At 49.5% G+C, this 22,602-nt stretch overlaps 1 protein-coding gene across 1 annotated transcript in view; it reads left to right on the top strand.

The window, feature by feature from the left end:
• Esyt3 (extended synaptotagmin 3) overlaps window positions 1-19,682 on the top strand; it is a 44,084-nt gene extending 24,402 nt beyond the window's left edge. Inside the window, exons 4-23 of the mRNA XM_085827939.1 lie at window positions 1,210-1,286; window positions 2,289-2,355; window positions 2,922-3,011; window positions 3,901-3,956; window positions 5,677-5,797; window positions 9,069-9,239; window positions 9,899-9,981; window positions 11,498-11,546; window positions 11,959-12,048; window positions 12,557-12,619; window positions 12,702-12,764; window positions 13,257-13,325; window positions 13,613-13,699; window positions 14,297-14,446; window positions 15,538-16,037; window positions 16,633-16,731; window positions 17,160-17,291; window positions 18,116-18,221; window positions 19,265-19,314; window positions 19,576-19,682. Of these exons, the coding sequence (XP_085684065.1) occupies window positions 1,210-1,286; window positions 2,289-2,355; window positions 2,922-3,011; window positions 3,901-3,956; window positions 5,677-5,797; window positions 9,069-9,239; window positions 9,899-9,981; window positions 11,498-11,546; window positions 11,959-12,048; window positions 12,557-12,619; window positions 12,702-12,764; window positions 13,257-13,325; window positions 13,613-13,699; window positions 14,297-14,446; window positions 15,538-16,037; window positions 16,633-16,731; window positions 17,160-17,291; window positions 18,116-18,221; window positions 19,265-19,314; window positions 19,576-19,612 (2,160 nt within the window). The 3' untranslated portion in view covers window positions 19,613-19,682. The remainder of the gene's footprint in view (window positions 1-1,209; window positions 1,287-2,288; window positions 2,356-2,921; window positions 3,012-3,900; window positions 3,957-5,676; window positions 5,798-9,068; window positions 9,240-9,898; window positions 9,982-11,497; window positions 11,547-11,958; window positions 12,049-12,556; window positions 12,620-12,701; window positions 12,765-13,256; window positions 13,326-13,612; window positions 13,700-14,296; window positions 14,447-15,537; window positions 16,038-16,632; window positions 16,732-17,159; window positions 17,292-18,115; window positions 18,222-19,264; window positions 19,315-19,575) is intronic.
• The last annotated feature ends 2,920 nt before the right edge of the window (window positions 19,683-22,602 follow it).

Raw genomic sequence — 22,602 nt, 5'->3', positions numbered from 1 at the left:
CCCCTTTGCTTCTGAGAGGGTGAAGCCCCCCCATCCCCAGTATCCCCCAACCCTGGCGTATCAAGTCTCTGCAGGATGAAGCACATCCTATCCCACAGAGGCAGGACAAGGCAGTCCTCTGCTACATATGTGCCAGGGATCTTGGTCCAACTCATTCATGTATGCTCTTTGGTTGGTAGCTCAGTCTCTGAGAGTTCACAGGGGTCCAGGTTAGAAGACACTATTGGTCTTCCTATGGGGTTCCTATCCCCTTCAGAGCCTTCAGTTCTTCCTCCAACTCTTCCATAAGGATCCCCAACCTCCATCCAATGTTTGGCTGTGGGTATCTGAATCTGTTTCAGTCAGCTGCTGGGTAGAGCCTCTCAGAGGACAGTTATGCTAGGCTCCTGTCTGTAAGCATAGTGGCGTATCATTAATAGTGTTGGGTTGATGCTTGCCCATGGGATGGATCTCAAGTTGGACCGGTTATCAGTTGCCCGACCATTCCTTCAGTCTTTGCTCCATCTTTGTCCCTGCACTTATTTTATTTTTTTATTTTTTATTTTTTGGACAGGACAAATTTGGCATCCAAAGTTTGTGGGTGGGTTTGAGTCTTTACCCCTCCACTGGGGGTCCCGCCTGGCTATAGGAGGTGGTTTCTTCAGGTTCCATATCCCCATTGTTAGGCATCTTGGCTAAGGTCACCCATGTTGGAGCCTCCTAACCCCAGGTCTCAGGGACTGCCTTGAGATTCCGCCCACCCTCCCACCCCCAGCAATTGCAGATTTCCATTCTCTCTCCTGACCTTCTGGGCCTCTCTCCTGTCTCTTTCCACACCTGATTCTTCACCCCTATTCCCCCACCCTCTCCCACCCAAACCCCTCCCTTCCTCTGCTTCCATGACTATTTTGTTCTCCAATCTACGTGGGATTCAAGCATATTTACTTGGGTTTTCCTTCTTGTTTAACTGCTTTGGGTCTGTGGGGTGTATCATGGGTATTCTGTACTTTATGGCTAATATCCAGTTATCGGTAAGAACATACTTCTTTATTTGACTCCTCTCATTCCATTGCTGTCTGGGGCTGAGCTGTGGGCATATGAGGCCAACCTAGGACCCTACTGTTCCTTGGTGGCTTCTCCAGGTCAAGGCCTCACAGAGCACTGGTAAATAGCTATGGCAGGAAGGGAAAGCAGGGAGGGGACCCATAGCCCTTCTGTCATCTTTTCCAGTGTCCCAAGGTGAACGGCGTCAAGGTACACACGGACAAACGCAACCGGAGGAAAGTGACCCTGGACCTGCAGATCTGGTGAGTCCTGGTTGTCTTGGGACATGTAGGCAAGGTAGCTCTAGACAGCAGCGTGGAGACCGAGTGGATTGTGTGCACACAGCTGTGGGGTATGAAAGCCTTCCTAGGACCACAGCCACCTCCAGGCTGGTACCCAAGTCTTTGTAAAGGGTTGGGTGTAGAAAAGAGGATGGGCAGATGACTATCCCTAAATAGCCAACTCTGGCTCACTCTGTAGCCTTAGCCTGGCTTCTTGCCCCCCACCCCCCCACACACAGTAGCTCTGTGTAACACAGCCAGGTAGTAGAGCTTTCTTGCAGGCTGGGCTTACCTGGAGGGTCTGAGCAGCCTCTGTGGAGGAGGTGGCCAAAGGGAACAGGCATGACAAGAGAAGAACAGATTTGTGCTGAGGCCAGGGAACTTTAAGCACAGAGATGAGAGGCTGCCCTCTGACATATCAGGGAAACTAAAGGGTCAACTCTTAGTAGTGACTGTTCAGTGGGCAGTGTACTGCGCTGGCCGTGGGCATCTTTCATGTGAGGCTCACGATGGCCTTGGGGTCAGGAAGGGAGATTCAAGCAGTAAGTCTGTCTGGAGGTGTGCTAAGAGGACAGAACCTAGCCCCCGTGGCTGCCATTCCTTCTCAGAGTTTCGTATTCCTTGGCCTTGGCCAGACACAGAAGTGTAGTGTTCCCGGGTTCACACAACCTGTGTCCCCATGGTCAGGGACCCAGAAGTGTTAGAGGGACAGTGTGTTTACCAGAAGTCCCTTCTTCTCATCCATGGGTGCCCTGGGGCTAGGAGTATCTCAGGACACTGTTGTCACAGACAAAGGTGGGGGTATGCCTAAGCTGTCAGGTTCAGGAGTCTGGGAGGGGCCAAGAAAGTCTGAGGCTATGGTATGAGTGACATGCTGGGTGATAACTGGGACTTGATGGCCAGCAACAAGGACTGTGGCTGTGGGGCACTGGGTAAGTGTCCTGCCTGCTGTTCCCTCTCCTGCCTTCACTCTTTCTGTTTCAGCTACATCGGGGACTGTGAGATCAGCGTGGAACTTCAGAAGATCCGTGGCGGTGTGAGTGGCGTCCAGGTGAGCGAGGAGGCTCGACTGCCGCAGCCCCCACAGTGGGCTCTGGGAAGTGGAAACAGCTCACCCTGGAACAGGGCTGGGAAGGACATGATGGTACCAGACATGGATGGGTTGGTGACATCCTGGGAGCAGCTATGAGGTCACATAGCCAGCAAGTGGCCCTGGGCTTCACTAACCTTACTGTTCCTTGGGCTCAGGAACCACCTGTCAAGTCTCCAAAGGCTTTGGATGCCTAGGGAAGTGAGGGAGAGCCATCGCTGAGATCCAGGTAGTCTGGGAGGTGGAAATGTCCCTCACCAGAATCCATGACAAGATTTGGAAGTCACGTCAGTGTCCCAGCCACCCCAGCTGCCTACATAATTAGTTCGTGGCTCTTGGTGGCCAGCAGCAGGGTCATAGCTATGTACAGGCCCCTGAACATAAGCTATGGGCCTTTCAGTGACAGTACATGGCCCAGGTGGCCTTGACAGTGGCATTGGCATGGGTGATAATGAGGTCTCATGAACTGAGTGGCAGGTATGAGAAGAAAGGAGGTCTGGTCCCTCACAGCTCTCTGTGCCTTTCAGTTGCAGGGGACCCTGCGTGTCATTCTGGAGCCCCTGCTGGTGGACAAGCCTTTCATAGGAGCTGTGACTATGTTCTTCCTTCAAAAGCCGGTGAGCTCAAAGCCTAGGAACAGGCCTGATACTCCCCATGAGGGGGCATTGGACCTCATATATTGGTATTTAGCCTGAGAGTGGACATTACTGTAACCACCACTGCTGGGCACCTATGCCCCAAACCTATTTGGTCCATAAGGCAACCTCAAGGAGTTTCGTTCAGCTCTGCCCACGCTGAGGAGACTGAGCTGAAAGACAGCCACAAAGTCTCAGAAGGTGGAGCCTGAGACAAACGTGGGCTCTGGAGTCCAGATCAACCTGGCTGTATGGCACAGCCCCCTTCTGTAGTGGTCCTTGCATGAAGCAGCAGCCTAAACTAAGGCCTGGAGCCTCATACTAGTCTCTTTCTACTGTTGTGTTTGAACACTGATCAGAGGCAATTAAGGAGAGGAATCAGTTTATTTCAGCTCACAGTCCTTCCCTGAGGGAAGCTGGAATTCAAGCAGATGCGCAAAGCAGAAACCACAGAGGAAACTGCTTGCTAGCTTACTTAGTCTCTTGCTTACCCAGCTTTCTTCTACAGGCCAAGACCACCACCTGCCAAGGGAATAGTGTCGCCCACAGTGGGCGGGCCCTTCTATATCAATTAACAATCAAGACACACTCCTATAGACATACACATAGGCCAGTGTGATCTGAGCAGTCCCTCAATTGAGGCTTCTCAGGTGGCCCTAAATTGTGTCAAGTTGATAATTATAGCTAGGACACACCTCCATATCCCAGGATAGGTTTGGCAGGCTGAGAGTCATCCTTTCTACCTCACTCCTACTGAGGGTGGACCCCAGCAGGTAGGGTTCTCCCTTCTGGGTGTATGAAGAGTTTGGGAGAAGGTATGAGCCCTGGGTACCCAGCTCTTTGAGCCTAATAGCTTTCCTCTGCCCTGCAGCACCTGCAGATTAACTGGACAGGCTTGACCAACCTGCTGGACATGCCGGGTATCAAGTAAGTGCCTGGGGCTGGTGGGGGGCTCTGCTAGCAGTGCTGTGAGCTGAAGAAGCTGTACCCTACATATGCACGCTCTGCATAAGGAGTGGACAAAAGGGGCAAGCACCAGGAGATATGCGTGAGTGAGCCTGTGTGCTTGTGTGTGCTCATGTGTGGTTGGAGGGGGCTAACAGATGGACAGTGCAAACAGTCCTGCTGAGAGCTGTGCTCAGCTCTAGACGGAGAGACCAGGCTTTTCTGTGGTGAGGTTCCGAGCGCATGCACGTATGTATGGTAGAATCACACTGTGATTGTCTATCTTCTCACTCTCCACCTTTCCCTACCCCTGGTGTACTAAGTTAAGGCCCAAGTGGCTTCCGTGACCATGGGGGAGGGGAAGATATACCCAGAGCAGGGCCAGCACACAGTAGGTGCTCAAAAAGTCCTTTTTGAATAATAGTGCTTAATTGCTTAAATGTGACATCGTTATCAGCCCCCTTTGCCAAAGTTCAGGGACTATGATGGAGGAGGAGGTGGGAAGAATTGTAGGAGCCAGAGGAAAGGGAGAAGTTAAACGCCAGCTTCTACCCATGACACGGCCATCACGCTGGGGAACTTAGTGCAGCTGTGGGTACCTGTACAGGACATGCATAAGATCAAGCCAGCCAAAATTCCAGCTCTCAAGACCTCCCTGATAACAGACTCTATTAGCAGTGGACAGCTGCTGATGGAGGGATTGTTTATGAGGGTGCAGGCACTGGAAGATTTCTCATGCTTCAGTGGATGGACCCACACTCATGCACATATAGGCAACATTAATTGGACATTGGGTTATTTAAAATAAAAATGAAAAAGAAGACATGAAGTCCGCAGGAGGATTTAGGGGGACTAGGGAACGTTAGAGGGGAAAGTGGATGATGGATACAGGATGGTGGATTTCATTGTACGCATGTATGAATCTTCAAAGACTGGAAGAAAAGCTGCATGCCTGGATTCTCTCCATTTAGATCAGACGAGACATCCCAGGGAGCATCCCCAGGGAAACAGCTGATAGCCTTCTTGGCCAGTCCAGCTGACCCTGCTTCCTGGGGAGCCAAATCCAATGATGCTGGCGCCCTCCTCTGTTCCTTGAAAGATGCCTGGTTTCAGAAGGGTGCCTGCACCTGGCCTGAGGAGGAGAGAGCTCCTAGCCCTGCCCTTTCTCTCTGGCCTCTGCTGGGAAATGTGCCTTCCCATCTCTGTGAAGCTGAGCCAAGGCATAACGAATGCCACCAGGGTCAAGGAAGAAAGAGACTTCAGTGGCCAGCGCTCAGGTCATTTTCCTGTGTCCTCAAGAGCTGTTCTCAGTGCTGTACCCACCACTCCCTTCACACCGTTAGCAGCCCTGTGTCAGGTCACCGAGGTCAAGGGAGGGGGGATATCCGTCTGAGGCAGGGCAGCTAGGGAGTATGAATGGGAGTCTTGTTCCTGTTCCTGGGACCAGTTCTTAAGGTGTTCCGTGTTGCCTGCGAACAAAGCCAGGCCTTTGAGGGTGGGGTGCAAGCAGGATGCTGCTCTTTGGCTCGGTATGTCTAGGTGTCAGAATGTAAATCCACGTCACACCCAGCCTCTGGGCAGGAGGGGGTCAGTGTTACCTGGAGTGGAGCCTTCTGAGTGTCAGCACTGAGGATGGGTACAGGGGCAGGTGGCCCAGGGGAGGCAATGTCACCCCTCCACAGCCAGTCAATGTCGCTTTCAGTGAGTTATCAGACAGCCTGCTGGAGGACCTCATTGCTGCCCACCTGGTGCTGCCCAACCGTGTCACTGTGCCTGTGAAGAAGGGGCTCGATGTAACCAACCTGCGCGTCCCTCTCCCCTGTGTGAGTACCGGGAGCTAGCTCCAGAGCCTCAGGCTAGGGAGGAGGGACGCTGGCCAAGGCTGGGTTCTGAACAGTGCTCATTGGTGGGAATCTTCATGCTCCTTTTGAGGACATGGCAACCAGTTTCACAGGGTGCCGCTGAGTCTGGGAGGGTATGTGACTTGCCCAAAGTCACCATCTGGGAAAGATCTGCTCTGCCCTTACTCTGCTCCTGTCCCCAGTGTAGCTTGCAGTTGGAGCTATAGTAGACAAACTGTGTGCCATCTGAGGTTCCCCTTCCTCCCTAGGGAAGCTCCGTTGTCTTGGTGCAGTGGTGGAAAGGACCTTCGCATCTACAGAGTAGGAAGGTTCTTGGTTAAAGCAGGACTGGGAGTTCTTTGGGTTCTGTGTCCATTTCCCCCCAATTTCCTGGGGCCCACACATGAGGCCCTGGTTTCTCTGTGGCTGCCCTACAAAAAGCAGCATTGGCTAAGGACCTGCAGTTGGGGGCCACTGAAGAGGAAAACATACCCATGTCACTGTCTGCCAGGCGAAAAGTCTTAGGCCTTCTGTTTATGCTCACCCTGACACATACTGTAGTGCACACACTAAGTTCAAGGGCAAGAGCTAGCTAGGGAGGCAGCATGGATGTCCCCAGTCTTCCCATGGTAGCTCATTGGCTTTCACCCACATGACATATGCAGCAGTCCTGTCACATTGTAAGCATTGGCTCACCCCACCTGTGTAAGAATCCCCCAAAACATTTTATTCTCCAAGTGAGTGTATTCCACTGGGAATGTATTGCCAATTTGCCACATTTGAAACTCTTCAGTCGTAGCTTCTGTGTTTCTGGCAACCGGCCATGAATATATTTACATTGATTTCATTATGTCCTCTGTATTCACGCTTTACTTTTTAATTTTCTTTACAATTACATAAAGCAGCTGTATGTTTCTCAAGGTTAATATCCAATCCCTGCCCCCACCCCCCCCACCTAAGTAGTGTCTTCTTTCCATTGTATTTGAGCATCAGTAAATGTGGACATACACATGGTCATATGTGTATGTCTTTGTTTATCTTTATAGTCCTCATTTCTTTTGTTATATTTTGATTAGGGTTGGGTTTTTTTTGTTTGTTTTTTGTTTTTTTCTGAGACAGGGTTTCTCTGTGTAGCCCTGGCTGTCCTAGAACTCAGTCTGTAGACCAGGCTGGCCTCAAACTCAGAAATCCGCCTGCCTCTGATATCAACATCTTTCTACTTCCTCTTCTACACTGATCCCCGAGCTTTGGGAGGAGGGGCTGGGATACAGATGTTCTGTTTAGGGCTGAGTATTCTAGTCTTCATTGTCTGTGTTAATCAGCATCTGCTGCAAAGGGAAAGTTCTCTGATGAGGGCTGAGAGACTCACTAATGTATCTAAGAAGTCGTTGGGAGTTGGTTTAAATACAGTTGGTTGCTATAGTAGAACAACAGTGGAATCTAGCTATAGATGCTTGAAAACAGGAATAGTCCCAGGTCTTTTCATCTCGAGGAGTGGACTGACTCTAAGTCCAGTCAGAAAGTGGCTGTGCACCGCCGTGATATGCCCACTGTTGCACCCGTGGACATGTGTTACCAACCCGGTCATTACTGGAGCTTTTAGGGTTCACAGCTGGGTACGGTTGATTACTCTCCCAGCCCCTAATAACATGTCGAGCTCTATGAAAGTTAGCCAGCAGGAAATGAAGCTTCCCGGGCAGTACCAGCCTGATTGCTCCATGTTCTATGACTCAAGTGTATGGTATCTTCAGCAACAGACTTTTACCATCAAGTTCTGGAGGATAGCCAAGACAGTGGCCTAGACCATTTGGGGGTCTGTGGGACCAACAGTTCCAATAGAGGTATCCCACCCCTGGCGATTGGATTTTTTTTTAATTTTTATTTATTTTTTATTTATTTTTTTTTATTAGGTATTTTCCTCGTTTACATTTTCAATGCTATCCCAAAAGTCCCCCATACCCACCCCACCAATCCCCTACCCACCCACTCCCCCTTTTTGGCCCTGGGGTTCCCCTGTACTGGGGCATATAAAGTTTGCAAGTCCAATGGGCCTCTCTTTCCAGTGATGGCCGACTAGGCCATCTTTTGATACATATGCAGCTAGAGACAAGAGCTCCGAGGTACTGGTTAGTTCATATTGTTGTTCCACCTATAGGGTTGCAGTTCCCTTTAGCTCCTTGGGTAATTTCTCTAGCTCCTCCATTGGGGGCCGTGTGATCCATCCAATAGCTGACTGTGAGCATCCACTTCTGTGTTTGCTAGGCCCCGGGGTGATTGGATTTTTGATAGCCTATGAAGTCTAGCAGGGCATATCCACCCTACTGTTATAGGATGATACTATGTGTATATATGTGTGTTAGGAAGATTCTACAATAGAAAGGGCCTTCCTTAAGTGGTATTTATCATGGTCTCCACCTCTGATAAATGTTTGTATTTCTCTTCCTCGATGTTATCACTACATTTATCACAGAGCCCTGCTTCCACAGTACAGATAGAACCTTCCACATTTCTGTTGATGGCACAGAGTGCTTCACTGTGGAAATTACAGTCACCACACACCAGCTCTGCTGACGGACAGTCAGGTTGTGTCTGGACTTCGGCTGCTACAAACACTGGTGCAATCAATGAGCAGCCTGAGTGCAGCTGGCCTTTTTATGTTTTTGCCAGTGTGCCCATGGATAGATCCTCAAAGAAGTTTTGTAGATCAAAGAAACTGTGCATCTGATTTACTGATATCTTAAAAGTATTGTTCCAGGAAAGAGTGCCAGGAAAGAACTGTGACTTTCCAAGTTGAGATTTGCATTTCTTTTGAACAGTGGTAGTGTGTGCAAAGGGTCTTCCCTGAGTGGGTGATACTTCGGCGGCTCTTGTGCATACAGGGATCCTCCACCAGTGCAGGCAGGACCAGGGTTAGGGTTGGGTGTGCTGCCTGGAGAATCGTAGTATTCAGTTGATGTACAAGTTCCACAGCGGCGCTGAGGAAAGGAGGAACAGACCGCCTCAGCTGAGCCAGCTGTTCACACCAAGTCTGCAGAAGAGTGGGTGGGACGACCAGAGCCTTGGATAGAGCACTGGGCCCTGCCACCAGGTGCTATGTGGCCTTGGCTAGGTCACAGTTCTCTCTGGTTGCCATCTCTATCCAGACTTTGGAAGGGGGCAGCAGTGATCTCTGGTGGTTTGGGCCCCAGTATCCTGGACTTAAGGCTGGTATGTCAAGGCAGCACCTGTGAACCAGTGCTTGCGTGTTTCCCAGGGTGTGATCAGAGTCCATTTGCTGGAGGCCAAGAAGCTGGCCCAGAAGGACAACTTCCTAGGGCTTGGAGGCAAGTCAGACCCCTACGCCAAGGTGAGCATTGGCTTGCAGCACTGCCGGAGCAGAACCATCTACAAGAACCTGAACCCCACCTGGAATGAAGTATTTGAGGTAAGGTTCTCTTCAACCTCCCTCAGAAGTCCTGGTGTCTGCAGGCTTCACTCTGGGCTGTGACAGGCACAGTGGCTCTCATGGCCCCACAGAGAAGCCATAGTCAGGGTGAACGGCTTGTTAATGGGCGGGTAGGTCTGGGTAACTCTAGCTCCCTGTCTAGCAGGCTCTCTAGTAAGCTATTCTGACCCCATTTTCTGTGCCTCTTCTTCAGAATCAGCTGTTGAATGTTTTCAATGAAAGGAAAAGAATACTGCATAGACAGTTATATCCAAGTCCTCAGCCTTCTCTGCTACCGCATGGGTGGGACTCATAGCCTGGCAGTCATGTGTCAGGGTCACCACCTAGCTGCCACCTTTCCTTAGAACTATCTCCGCGCTCTGTTACATCCGATCCCAGGCAATGAAAGCAGGCTGAGACAGGGCAGCTTAGTTTCCTAATGTTCCACAGTCCCCACGTGAAGAGAGAGTGACAGCCTAAGGCAGAGCAGATGGCAGCCAGTCTCCTCTGGGCACCATGCTATGGAGTGCTTGTGATGTCTCTGGTCCCCTCTGCTTCCCTCCAGGGAGGCCCTAAGCTGGGCTTTGGCAGTCTGTGGGTTGTAAGTTCTGATTCAGCAGTCAAGACCTGCAGGGCAAGATGCGTCTCTGTCCTTGCAGTTCATGGTGTACGAGGTACCTGGGCAGGACCTGGAGGTGGACCTGTATGATGAGGATACTGACAAGGATGACTTCCTGGGCAGGTGAGGAGTCAGGATCTGGGCTTTGGAGCTTCTTCCACGCTTAGGATACAAGGCTGGGACTTAGGGCATTTAGAAAGGACAGGCCCTCACTGCTCAATGACCTGCAACCCCCTGTGACAACAGCCACTGTAACGGGAGTGAGTGTACCAGACAGTCTGCCACAGCCCTGTTACCAACCTCCCTAGATGTTTCTAGCCCTGACACAGGCCCTGGAGGAGTTATCACACAGAGAAGCACAGAGAGGAGGACCCCCGGGCCTGTGTCCCCGCTAAGAATCTACCCAGAGTCCCTTTCAGAACAGTGAGCAAGGTGCTCAACTCCAAGGAGCCTTGGTCATTCCCTGTGTGCTGATACCCAGAACTTGAGGCTACAGGTGGACTGAGTGACCCCTGTGGGGCTGATGCGCAAACTCGGACCTACCTGCAGTCTAGGCCAGTTCCACCTACTGTGGCCACAGAACACCCTCCCTTGGAAGATGCTCGATGAGTGTTTGAATATATTTGCCTTTCTGTACAAAAAGCTCAGTGCTGAGCTTGGGTGGTGACTTTGGCCATTGTGGTTTTCTACCAAGGGAAGGGTACAGTGCAGCTGGATCCAGCCTCCCAGGAGAGGACCGAGGAGCAAGGGGGGGGGGGGGTGACATAGATGTTTATTTCTCAGGACAGGAGGCAGGAGCAGAAGGGACTCAAATCTTAGGCCCTTGTAGTATGCAGCTTGTTTCCCCGAGTATGGAGTTCTAACAAGTAGAGACATGACCAAGGAAATAGAAGGCACGGCTCCCGCATGGTGCTGCTGCTCATTCTAGAGTCTTCATGGTCGCGGAGACTGCAGTTTGTAGTGTTGCAGGTGGAGGGTACGGCTTGTGATACTTCTTCCAGGGCTGAGTTCAGGTACATGCCAATGCGTACATACTTCTGAGTCACACAGGAACTGTATCCTCCCTTTGGCTGGCAGGACCTGCTACAGGTTGAATTTGGCTTGAGATAGGCTAGGGGAACACTGATATGGGACTTCCTGGCTTTCTCACACACATGTCGTCTGTTATTGACGCCTACGTGACACTGGTACCACTTATTGCCACTTACTGTGCACTGGAACCAGTTTTCAAGTTAGAGGGGCATCTGACTATTAAATTGCCTCTGGCATTTAGAGGGAACGGGTGCAGCCAGGAAGGCAAATTCCTGCGATGCATGAACAGTTTTGCACAATGAAGAATTACCCCACTCAAAATGCCAGCCACGGTATTGTGGAAAACCCAGGGGGGATGTAGCCAGACCTCTGCTTGTCCCTACTGGGGCCAGAAGCTACTTCCTCCCTTACAGCATAGGCCCAGTAGAGTAACCCTGGAGGTTACTCAGCCCTTCCTTCTCCCCAGCTGCAATTGGTCTCCCACTGTTTACCTGGGATGACAGAGGCCACTGTCACAGTGGCCACACCCAGTCATTTGAGAACAGAGGCCACTGTGGGCCCCCGAGGCCTGCTCTGGACACTGTGGTCCTTACTCTCGGTCTTCCAGCCTGCAGATCTGCCTTGGAGATGTCATGAAGAACAGAGTGGTGGATGAGGTAGAGATGGCACACCCAGCCCCGGGGTTTCCAGGGATACCCCTCTCAGTGTACCGCTCTAGCAAGTCACTTCAGCCATCTGGCCCTGGACTGCACACATGTCCATTCCCAGGGATGAGAGTTGGGTGAGGCCAGTTTGGCTCTGGGGAGCCCCCTCTGGCTGGAGTTAGACGTTTCCCTGGGAAATACCTGTAGAATAAAGGCAACTCAGCAAGGGAGTCACGTAATAAGGAAGGTAGGCTGGAGCTGATGTACAATCCCAAAGTGTAGGACTTTTCCCCAACACCTGCCAGTCCCTCTGACTGCTGGGCTTTCTCTGGGTTGGCTAACCTTTCCCCTTAGTCTTGAAACTCCAGCCCCCACAGCAGCCCATCTCCATCTTTGAGCTTGCCTTTCCTTTCCCCAACCACAGTGGTTTGCCCTGAATGACACGACCAGTGGGCGGCTGCACCTGCGGCTGGAGTGGCTCTCACTACTCACTGACCAGGAAGCGCTGATGGAGGTGAGCGGGTGTCACTGGCTCCCTAGCAGACAGGATTGTCAGGCGAGGAGCCTCAGGTGGAGGAGGAGAAGGAAGAGAGTCCATTTTTGCCTCATGGTTCAAACAGAGACAGGAAAGGAGATATCCCCACATTTCTACCTATTGTATGCAGGTAGAGGCAAGAAGGGAAGGGCCCCCATTTGTTGCTGTCTGTTAGAGAACATGTCACGCCAGGCTTTTCTCTGCCAAGGCATCTCCTCCCTCAGTAAACAGCCTCTGAACTTTAGTCAATAATTTTTAGCAAACATGGGGTCCTTGGAGCTCTGTGCCATGGCCCCTCACCCGATTTCCTAGGGACATCTACTTTTGTTTACCTTGAACCTATCCTGCTGCAGAAGTGTTCTCGGACAATATAAAGCTGGTGGTTAGCATGGCACGGGCTGTCTGCCTTCTGTTCTGAGTAGACTTCTCCAACCCTCCCTGTCTCCTGATTCTGGGTGTATTTAGTGAGGGCTTTGTCTATTTGCAGAATGATAGTGGCCTCTCCACTGCCATCCTCGTGGTCTTCTTAGAGAATGCCTGCAACCTGCCGGTGAGTCTTGGTGGGCATCTGCCTTACATTCTGCACTGTCAAATGCCCCTGTGTTGCTTTAACCCCAATTCTTGTGCTGCAGAGAAACCCTTTTGACTATCTGAATGGTGAATATCGAGCCAAAAAACTCTCCAGGTTTGTCAAAGTAAGTGAATGTGACTCTTTCTCTGAAGTGACTGTAGCCTGGGCCTGTCTGTCACCCAGCCCCTGCTCACGGGGTCTACTGGGCAAGGTCCTAGGCTTGGCACTGTTCTCAGTCATTACCCTGGAGTTCCAGAGTAACAGATTCCAGGTTTTCTTGTTGTCTGGGGCAAGAGTGGTTGCTATTTTATAAAAGGGATCCAGAGGGTGGAGGGCCTGGGCCTGGGCCCAGGCATGGCGGTAGGTGGAACAGGACATTTCCACCAGTTGCTCCAGTTCTGGCCTCTGGTCTGCAGCTTGGGGTTCCTACTCGGGGCAGTCTTGCAGTGTCCATGCCATAGTGCAGCCCTTGATGCCCGGAAGCTTCTTCCCCAACAGGAGACACTGGCTACCCTACAGTCTACTGATATGCCTGGGGGCGGAGGGAGAGGGAGAGGATGGAGAGGGATGGGCTGTCTTGGGCCCACCCTGAAACGTTGTGGGTTGCCCCTTACAGAATAAGGCCAGCAGAGATCCTTCTTCATACGTCAAGCTCACTGTAGGCAAGAAGACCTTTACAAGTAAGGTAAGACGGTTACCATGGAGACCAGAGAGAAGAAAATGGAGCTCCTACCCCTTTCAAGGAGAGATGAAATAAAGGGAATTTTCTCATGCTGAATGCTTAAAAAGCCTTTGGAATCCCCTTCCTTATGTGGCAAGTGAGTCCACCAAGAACACACCAACAGAATTAGGGCTTACCTTGGAGCACTGTCTGAAGCCATGCCTTTCCACTACACTGACTGTCCCTAGGTTCCTAGGGCAGCTGGTGGCCACCTGGCATGCTCAGATGATCTCTCCCTTCTCTGTTCTCAGACTTGTCCCCACAGCAAGGACCCTGTGTGGAGCCAGGTGTTCTCCTTCTTTGTTCACAACGTGGCAGCCGAGCAGCTCTGCCTGAAGGTTTGCTTGAAGCTGGGCTCTGCAGACAGTTGGGAGATTTCTAGGCCAAGGACAGGAGAGAGTTTTCTGTGTACCGTGGGCAGTTCTAGTAGTCAGCCCCATAGTGTGTGGGAGGGCATGAGGCCCTCAGTCCCTTGAGGCTGGTGAGGTCACCACATAGGAGACTATGGGAAGACAAACGGTTGTTTCAGTCCCTTAGTTCCTTCAGTACAGATGATCTTTAATAGCCTCACAGTACTGGGGTCCTGTGCTAGACTCTTAATATTTACAAAAGATCTGCAGAAGAATTACCTTTTTCACAGGAGCAAATAGAGGCTAAAGCAATGATCCTACCACCACCCAGCAGTACAAAAGCCCCACTGGTCCTGGGTGTAGGCCAGACTAGCCTCATGCAGACCATCATCACCTCTGCTCTGAGTCACTCTCTGCCCCAGATTCTCAGCAGGTACAAGGTCTGGCCCATTTCCATTCCTGCCAGATGCTAATTGCTCCACAGTGCATACTTCCTGGAGGAAGCCCAGACTCAGCAGGACCAGCTAGCAGGGGCAGCAGAGTGGGCTGAGCTCTCCCCTGAGTCTGTAACTGCCCCCTGCCCAGGTGCTGGATGATGAGCTAGAGTGTGCTCTGGGAGTGCTGGAGTTCCCCCTGTGCCGGATCCTCCCCTGTGCTGACCTCACCCTCGAACAGTGCTTCCAGCTGGATCACTCAGGCCTGGACAGCCTCATCTCCATGAGGCTGGTGCTTCGGGTAAGTATCGACTGTCTTGGTAGGTGGGGCTGGGGTGGAACAGGTCCCAGCACTGAGCATCTGTTGAATGCAGAAGCCAGGAGAGAGGTTTATGTCTTCATCTACTCACCGAGTCAGTACATCAAAGATAACCTCTGAGAGTCCCTTCCTTGACGGTGTATTAAGGAGGGAAAACGTAACAGGCTAAGTACAGTCTTAAATAACCTCAAGGGTATTATCAGCTTTGCTGTGAGTGAGGTCTTCGGAAAGATAGGACTCATTGGGGCCAGGAGATGTTTCCATAGAGATGTATCCGCCGTCAGCTCTTGTTGTTTCAAATACTGCCTCTCCCACTCATTTCATCCCTCCTCCTAGAACCTCCACGCTCATCTTTCTTCTGTCCTTGGTCCATGCGGCCACACTGACTGACCCCTGGCTCTCCCTGCTCCAGACCTTCCTTTCCATTCCCGGCTAATTTCCTCAGAACCATCAATCTAATCACTGTTCGCCATACTAACTTTCAGTGTGGTTTTTATTTCAACAGTGAGTTTCTTTTTGTCTTAATTTCACCCCTTCCAAATCCACCTGGTCTTTTTCACGTCTACCTTCCCATAAGCCTTTAGTCATTTCAAATGTTTACATTGTACTCCATTCATTCTCCTGTCTGAAGATCTTGGGGGTCTGGGAGTAAATTTTCTCCCACAGTGGATGGATATGATCGTAAAAAGGTTTGAGGGAGGCACATGCTATGCACCCACAATACCCAGTCTTCACACTATGACCCACAAAGGGGATTGGGAATAAATCTTGCTCCTTAGCTTGTCTGTGTTCTCGGGGTGACTATTCTGCGGCTGCTGTGAATGTATTCAGTGTTTCTTGGTGGTGTAGATGAAGGCTGTTCTCTGCTGGAGAGGGTTAGCTTTTGCTCCAGCAGAACAGAGCACCACACAACATTAGAGACCTAGATGCATTGTTATGTTAATTTTAGTGATTTTTAAAACCCATGGCAAGTCTGAATAGGAACTGGGAACTTGTGAGGACAGAAAGGCCTATCAGATGATATGTTTGGGGTGGACTTTTCCCTTATAAACAACCTTCTCATCTGCCACCAGTTCCTACGTGTGGAGGGACGCGAGCTGGGAAGCCCATACACTGGACCCGACGCTCTAAAGAAAGGTCCTCTGTTCATCAAGAAGGTGGCCACCAACCAGGGTTGTAAAGCCCCACCCCTAAACGAAGGCCTTGCAGATGTGACAAGCACCTCGAACCCTGCCTCTTACATCAAAGGAGCCTCCAAGAGCATTGACAATATCAACGCAGCCACCACAGACCCTGAACCTATGCCTGAGCCCCAGGGGCCAGGCCTGGAGCCCAAAGGCAAGGACAGTGCCAGAGGGCTCTGTGAGTCCCCCGGAAAGAAGAAGAACCCAGCTACCACCTTCCTGACTGTCCCAGGTCTCCACTCTCCAGGGCCCATCAAGTCACCCAGACCCATGAGCCGCCCTGCCTTCCCATTTGCATGGCCACTCACGAGGGTGGCTCCCAGCATGTCCTCACTCAACTCCCTGGCCTCTTCCTGCTTTGACCTGACAGATGTCAGCCTCAACACTGAGTATGCATCTCTCTGCTTGAACTTGCCTAAAATAACTTGCATGAAAATTAGATAGGAATGTGCAGACCTGCTCACGTTCAAGGTTCTCCCAAAATGGGTTTACAGGAGGCAGCCTGGACTAATAGGAGGAACACAGGACGAGGGGGAGAGGTCTAATGTTGGCTATGGCTCTGGCTACATAGACTTCAGTTGTTACGGTCCCTTCCATAGAAGCATTTCCTGGATTCTAGGTATAGAGGGCTAACATGAACAGTTGAGAATATGAACTTGCATGATAAGTGGCTGCCATGTATTTATTATGTGCTTCCTGTGGGCTTAGCATGTTATCTGATCTAACTCAATCTTCTGAATAACCCTACAAGACAGAAGAGACCATTGTAAAATCCCAAGTCCCAAAGGACATAAGGGCCTCCGGGGTCGGTGGTGCTTTCTGCGGAGAATTAGGGTAATTATGCTGGGTGGAATGCTGGGAGGAACCCTGGAGAGAATTATTGACTCAGATGAGTCTGTGTTCCTCACATAGGACATTCTTCGCTGACTTCAGGTGTCGGGAGGAGGGTCAGTTCTGACAGTAACAAGACCCTTTTTTTCACAGAGCTGGGGATTCCAGACAGGGACGGCTGGGTGAGATTCAGCTCACAGTGCGCTATGTGTGTCTCCGACACTGTCTCAGAGTGCTGGTCAACGGCTGCAGGTAAAGAGGTTCTGGGCTCAGGGAGGTCCTTTGGAAGGATCAGGTGACCACATAGCAGGAGTGCTTAGGGTGATGGCAGGAGCATGTCCTCCTAAGTGACACAGGAGGACCCATAGGCCATGGGTGGCAAAAACCCTCCAAGGGGCGTGCTGAGTGGCCCTTCTGTGTGGGTGCTGATGGGGTCAAAGGGACTTTGCTCAGACACCTCTGAACTACTATCTTGAGGTGTCCTTCCTTAGGTACAAAGTACTTGGCTACATCCTAGATAGCACAAAATGTGTGTTCAAAACCACAGCTAGTATCCTGGTCCTTTAACCTTGCATTTGTCTAGAGTATAGAGGATTTTAGTCCCCAGTGGTTGATCCAGCCTCCTCCCAAATGAGTACTTTGTATATATAAGAACCAGGGACTCCTTTTCTCTACATTAGAAACTTAACACCATGCACCAGCAGTGGAGCTGACCCCTACGTCCGCATCTACCTGCTGCCAGAGAGAAGATGGGCAAGTCGGAAGAAGACCTCAGTAAAACAGAAGACCCTGGAGCCCCTATTCGATGAGACGTGAGTAGGACAGCACTTAGCAAACCCCAGCCATTTACACAGTACCTAGTCTCATGTGACATGTTGGAGCTTGCTGGATATGGGGGGAGGGGAGGACACAAGCTGAGTGACTTCATGAAGCCCCTGTATACTTTTTAGTGGGAGAAAGGGCCGCTAGGGCAACTTACCCAAAAATGTGATCAAGGCTGCTCACATTTGCTGTCCTTAGAGGATAAAATGTTTCCAGTGGTGGATAGTACATATTCTTTCTCTCGGTTCTCTGGCTTGTCTTCCCTCCCACAACATAACCAAAGTTGGCAGGTGAAAGACATCCTTTCTATCGGTCCAGTGTCTTTGAGGACATACCTGATAGGCAGGCTGTAAGCACATTTCTTGCTTTTGTTAAGAGTCCAGTTGAAGCAAGTCCTTTAAAAAAATGTTTATGTGTATGTGTGTATTCCACATGTACAGTAGTGCCTTCCAAGTCCAGGAGAGGGTGTTGGTAACTGCATCCGGAGCTGCAGTTACAGATGGCCTTGAGCCGCCTGATGTGGGTGCTGAGCTGCAATCCTCTTGACCACAGAGCCATTGCATCCTCCTCTGCTTTGCAGCCAGGTTGGGCACATGATTTTTTTTTTTTTTAAAGATTTATTTTACATATTGATTATATGTAAGTACACTGTAGCTGTCTTCAGACACTCCAGAAGAGGGCGCCAGATCTCGTTACGGATGGTTGTGAGGCACCATGTGGTTGCTGGGATTTGAACTCTGGACCTTCGGAAGAGCAGTCGGGTGCTCTTACCCACTGAGCCATCTCACCAGCCCTAATGTTTTGACTTTTAAAGGTTTGAGTTTTTTGTCCCCATGGGAGAAGTGCAGAAGAGATCACTGGATGTCGCAGTGAAAAACAGCAGGCCTCTCGGCTCACACAGAAGGAAGGAGTTGGGGAAAGTGAGTAGCCCACAGTTCCCTCTGTCCTAACGCCTGATGGGATCGTTCTGGCTCTTGCTAGGAGGGACAGCCTCCTTGAACGGATGCTTTGTTTTCATATTCTTCAGACCTAATGGAGAAATACAACTTAGTTGAGAATATCCAAATTCAATATTCCATAAGTATGTGGCACCTACTCCAGTATTACCTATTGTTTTTTATAAATAGATCATTAAGTGAAACTTGGGTTGCATTAGGCCAAGGTTTCTATGTTACCAGAATGTTACCTAGAAGTAGAGGAACTGTAATCCCAGGCGTTGCCGAGAGAGAGGACCCTCCATGGCACTCATTTAGTACCGCAGTTCTGTTTTTAACGGTGACCATCTGTGCTCATCTCTGCAATGCCTACATCTATGCAACTGACAGCAAACATCAAAGTTAAAATACCTGTAATTCTTGAAGGTGGTCTTTGAATATCTTAAATTCATGTTCCAAACAGGAACAGCTTTTGTGTTGTTTTTGAGACAGGGTCTCGCTATGCAGCTTTGGCTGGCCTAGAACTCAGTATGTAGACCAGGCTGGCCTCAGACTTAGAACTCCACCTGCCACTGCCTCCCACGTGCTGGATATGGAATAGTTTTAAAACACTGAGGCCATTGTCTTCACTCTGTCTGGAAAGGCTCCACAGGGACGGAAACACTGGGATGGATAGATGGGGAAGACCTCCATTCACAACTGCTGGGGGAGGGAGACTCATTCTCTCAGAGCATGGCCATTGGTAGGCTGCCATACTCTGCACACATGAACAACACTAAGTGGATTTAGTGGGTTATTAACAGCAGAGACATGAAGTTGGCATGTGGACATACTGCAGTACTGGGGGGGGGGAGCTGGGGGAGGGGCATGACATGTGTAGATACAATTATATTTATTTGTATGTGTGTATACAATTCTCAAAGAATAATTAAACAAAATAAAATACCGTGCTGGAAACTGAAACCTTCCCGCTCAGCCCACTTGCCCCAGAGCTCCGTGGAAAGCACTAACTGTTTGTCATTGTTTAGGTGCTGATTGACTTATCAAAGCAAGATCTGATTAAGGGCTTCTCACAGTGGTGAGTGTGCCTTGCCCTTTATCACCAGCTCAGACAGCTGCCCTGCTCCCCAGAGTGCTTCAGTATCCTTCCTCAGATGGTGTTACTTCCGTGTTGCTGACTGGAGGTCTGCCTGCAGCCCTCTGTGACTGTAGCGTTCTCCCTGGCCAGAGACTCCCAGACAGTTGGCTTCCACTGTCTCCACAGAGGCATGTTGTGTTGCTTGTCTTGTTGCAGCCCCAGATCCTCATTACTAACATACTCCAAACCCGTGTCTTACAGGTATGAACTGACTGCAGATGGACAGCCCAGAAGCTGACGATGAGCTCCAGTGTTACACTGTATGAACTCTTCACTACATGGATAGTAGAAGAAGGTCATGTAAAAGCAGGGACTGTTTCTGTTAATTTGGATTAATTCAAATCCACAGAGAAACTGTGGTATTTGTATCTCTAATGAGGCTCCAAAACCTCAGTGGTGACTTTTCACTTTGTAATTGTTCACATCAGTGCCCTGTCCCCAGCACGGGGATGTGGGGGAGGGAGCCTGTTTAGAGTAACTCCTGGGTAGTTACTGAGCACAGGAGAGCACTCTTGTGGAGATAAAAAGCATCCAAAGTCAAAACCACCCAGAGCTAATATTGCCTGCCAAAGCCCTTCTGGTTGCTTGTAAGCCTACATTTGCCCCAGGTTCTGACTTGGAGCTACAGTGTGAAGAGTTAAATGCTCTGGGAAAGCCTAGGGGACAAACCTCTGGTATGTGGCGTTATTTCCATAGGAAATTTTGAGCCCAGCCCCAAACCAAGGTCTACGTCTGAACTCTAGGTTCAGGAGGCTGCAAAACAGTCACTTCCTAGGAGGAAACGGGGCCTTTTATATTTCTGTTAGGCAAGTGTGAGACAAAGTCCTGCTGTTCTAAGAAATGGACAGTTCGCCCAAGGACATGTTAAGAGGAAAATATGTACATTATGTATTCAAACAAGTGCCTTTTACACATTTCAGTTTGTAAGAGCAGATAGACTTGTGTTCTGTTTCTAGGGTAAAGCCACCCATTCAGACAATGCTCCCTGCTATGTTCCTGTTGTCTTCAATGACGCTTTTCCTATTTATTATTATTATTCTGTGTAGGATGTGAGCAGCACACGTGGGCATCAAACACTTCGGGGCAGGCTTGTGCATCAGATGACCTCTGCCCACTGAGCCAGCCAGCCCTGATGCTCTGTGAAAGAATGCAACAGAGTGGTTATGGCAGCAAATGTCTTTAGTCCCAGCCCTGGGAGGCTGAGGCAGGTAGTCTCTGTGAGTTCAGGCCAGATGATGCTACAAAGTATGTATGACTGAGTCTCAACAACAAAAATGGCAATGTTCTGTCTGGGCCTGGTGGTTCACGCCTGAAATTCCAGAACTTGGGAGGCTGAGGCTGGCCTGCCTCAGCAACACAATAGTGTTCACTCTGACTTGTAGGTTATGTGTTATTTATTATAGACTGTAATATTCATAGTTCCAACTCCCCTATCAAGTGTGAGATGTGGTTTCTGCTACTGTATTCTTGCGCAGATGTGTGTTCATTCAGCAGCACCCTGAGGACACAGAACAGTCCAGATACTGTGCCTTTCCAATGGCCAGTCCATACTGAAATGGTCTCTTCCTGTGTAGCACTGTCCATTTTAACAATTCTCGGTGTAGGCAGGTGGATCTCTGAGTTTGAGGCCAGCCAAGGCTACATAGAGAAACCCTGTTTCCCCAAAAAAACCAAAACCAATTCTTAGTGTTGTGACATTAATTTTTTAATGTTTACAAGCTCTGTACTTGGTTACATACTAAGCAACTACACTACTTTGATAAATGTTTTAGAGTATATCCCAATTGAACCACAGACTACTTGGTGCATAATAAAAGTTTTGTAAATATTTCTACTTGTGTGTGTATATTTCTATTTGTGTGTGGAGAGAGAAAGAGACTGAAGGGTCCCCTCCCCCTTTTTTCTTTGCGCTAGGACCTCTTGCTGGCCAGTGAATCCTAGGCATCCAAATCCACCTTCCCCAGGTTGGGGAATACAAGATGCACCACCACCATACCTAATTATTAATGTAAGTTCTGGGACTCAGACCCTTCTATTTGCAAGACACATACTTTTTTGACTGAGCCAACAATTCCTCAGCCTGACAAGATTCTTAAAATTTTACAATAAAATATGGCAGTTGACACCCACCTTACCTAATGATGACACTGTAATTTTCCCCTGAATAGACAAGTATCATGAAAGTGGAAACACAAAGAGAATGGACTGTATCACATAATTATTAGCCACAGACGGGAAAACCTGCCACTCCTCAAAACACACAAAGAACGCGTATATTACCTTTCTGTTGCTCAAACAAAACATCACAGCCAAAGCACCTTTCAGAAGAATTCACTTCACCCAATGGTTCTAGAGAGTTCCACAATGACAGGGTGCAGCATGGCTGCAGGCAGCAGGTATGGTGGCAGGAACAGGAGGCTAAGAGTTCGAATCTTATGCTGAAAGCACAAACCACGAATGACAAGTAGGGTGAGGCCTTAAGCTTTCAAATCTGGATCCCAGTGAAGCACTTCCTTTAACAAGGCCACCAAGTGGTGACCAAGCCTTTAAACAGCTAAGGCTATGTGGAACATTCTCATTCAAGCAATTACACCTAGTTAAACAATGGACATGGTCAATGTAAAAGTATCCCAGGTGAAGTTTCTAGTGATGATATCAAGACAAAGCCTAGAGCAGCGTACAGGAGTTAAAGGAGATTACAGCATGGAGACCAAATTGTTAGCATACACCTGAGGACGGGTATCACATGAGGACAAGGACCACTTAGCAGTAGCATAGAGAACAGCAACTCTCTGCTATTGGAGTGTAGAGTCTGACAGTATACATAGTCAAGCTGGTGTAATAATACACCCAAACTACAAAACTGGTCTTGAACCTGGAACCCTGTAGAGCCTTGATAGCCAAGCACAAAGCTCACACTTATGACACTTAGGGAGGTATCAGCAAGAAGAAAAACAAGAAAATTGGGCTGACATCTTAAAAGTATTCAAGTCTTCATGGGAAAAAAAAAACAAACCAGAAACAATAAAACTTCAATATAGCCAGGCATGATGGCATACACTTTTAATCCCAGAACTTGGGAGACAGACGCTGACAGATCTCTTGAGTTTAAAGACAGACTAGTCTACAAAGCAAGTTCTGGGATAGACAGGGCTACACAGAGAAATCTTGTCTCAAAAAGGAAAACAAAAGAACCAAAAATATAAAACTAGGGCTGCAGAGATGGTT

This window comes from Mus caroli, unplaced genomic scaffold, assembly GCF_978045245.1.
Source record: "Mus caroli unplaced genomic scaffold, Mus_caroli_1 scaffold_11, whole genome shotgun sequence".
NCBI classification, from domain to species: Eukaryota; Metazoa; Chordata; class Mammalia; order Rodentia; family Muridae; genus Mus; species Mus caroli.
This window is presented reverse-complemented; position numbering and strand designations above follow the sequence as displayed.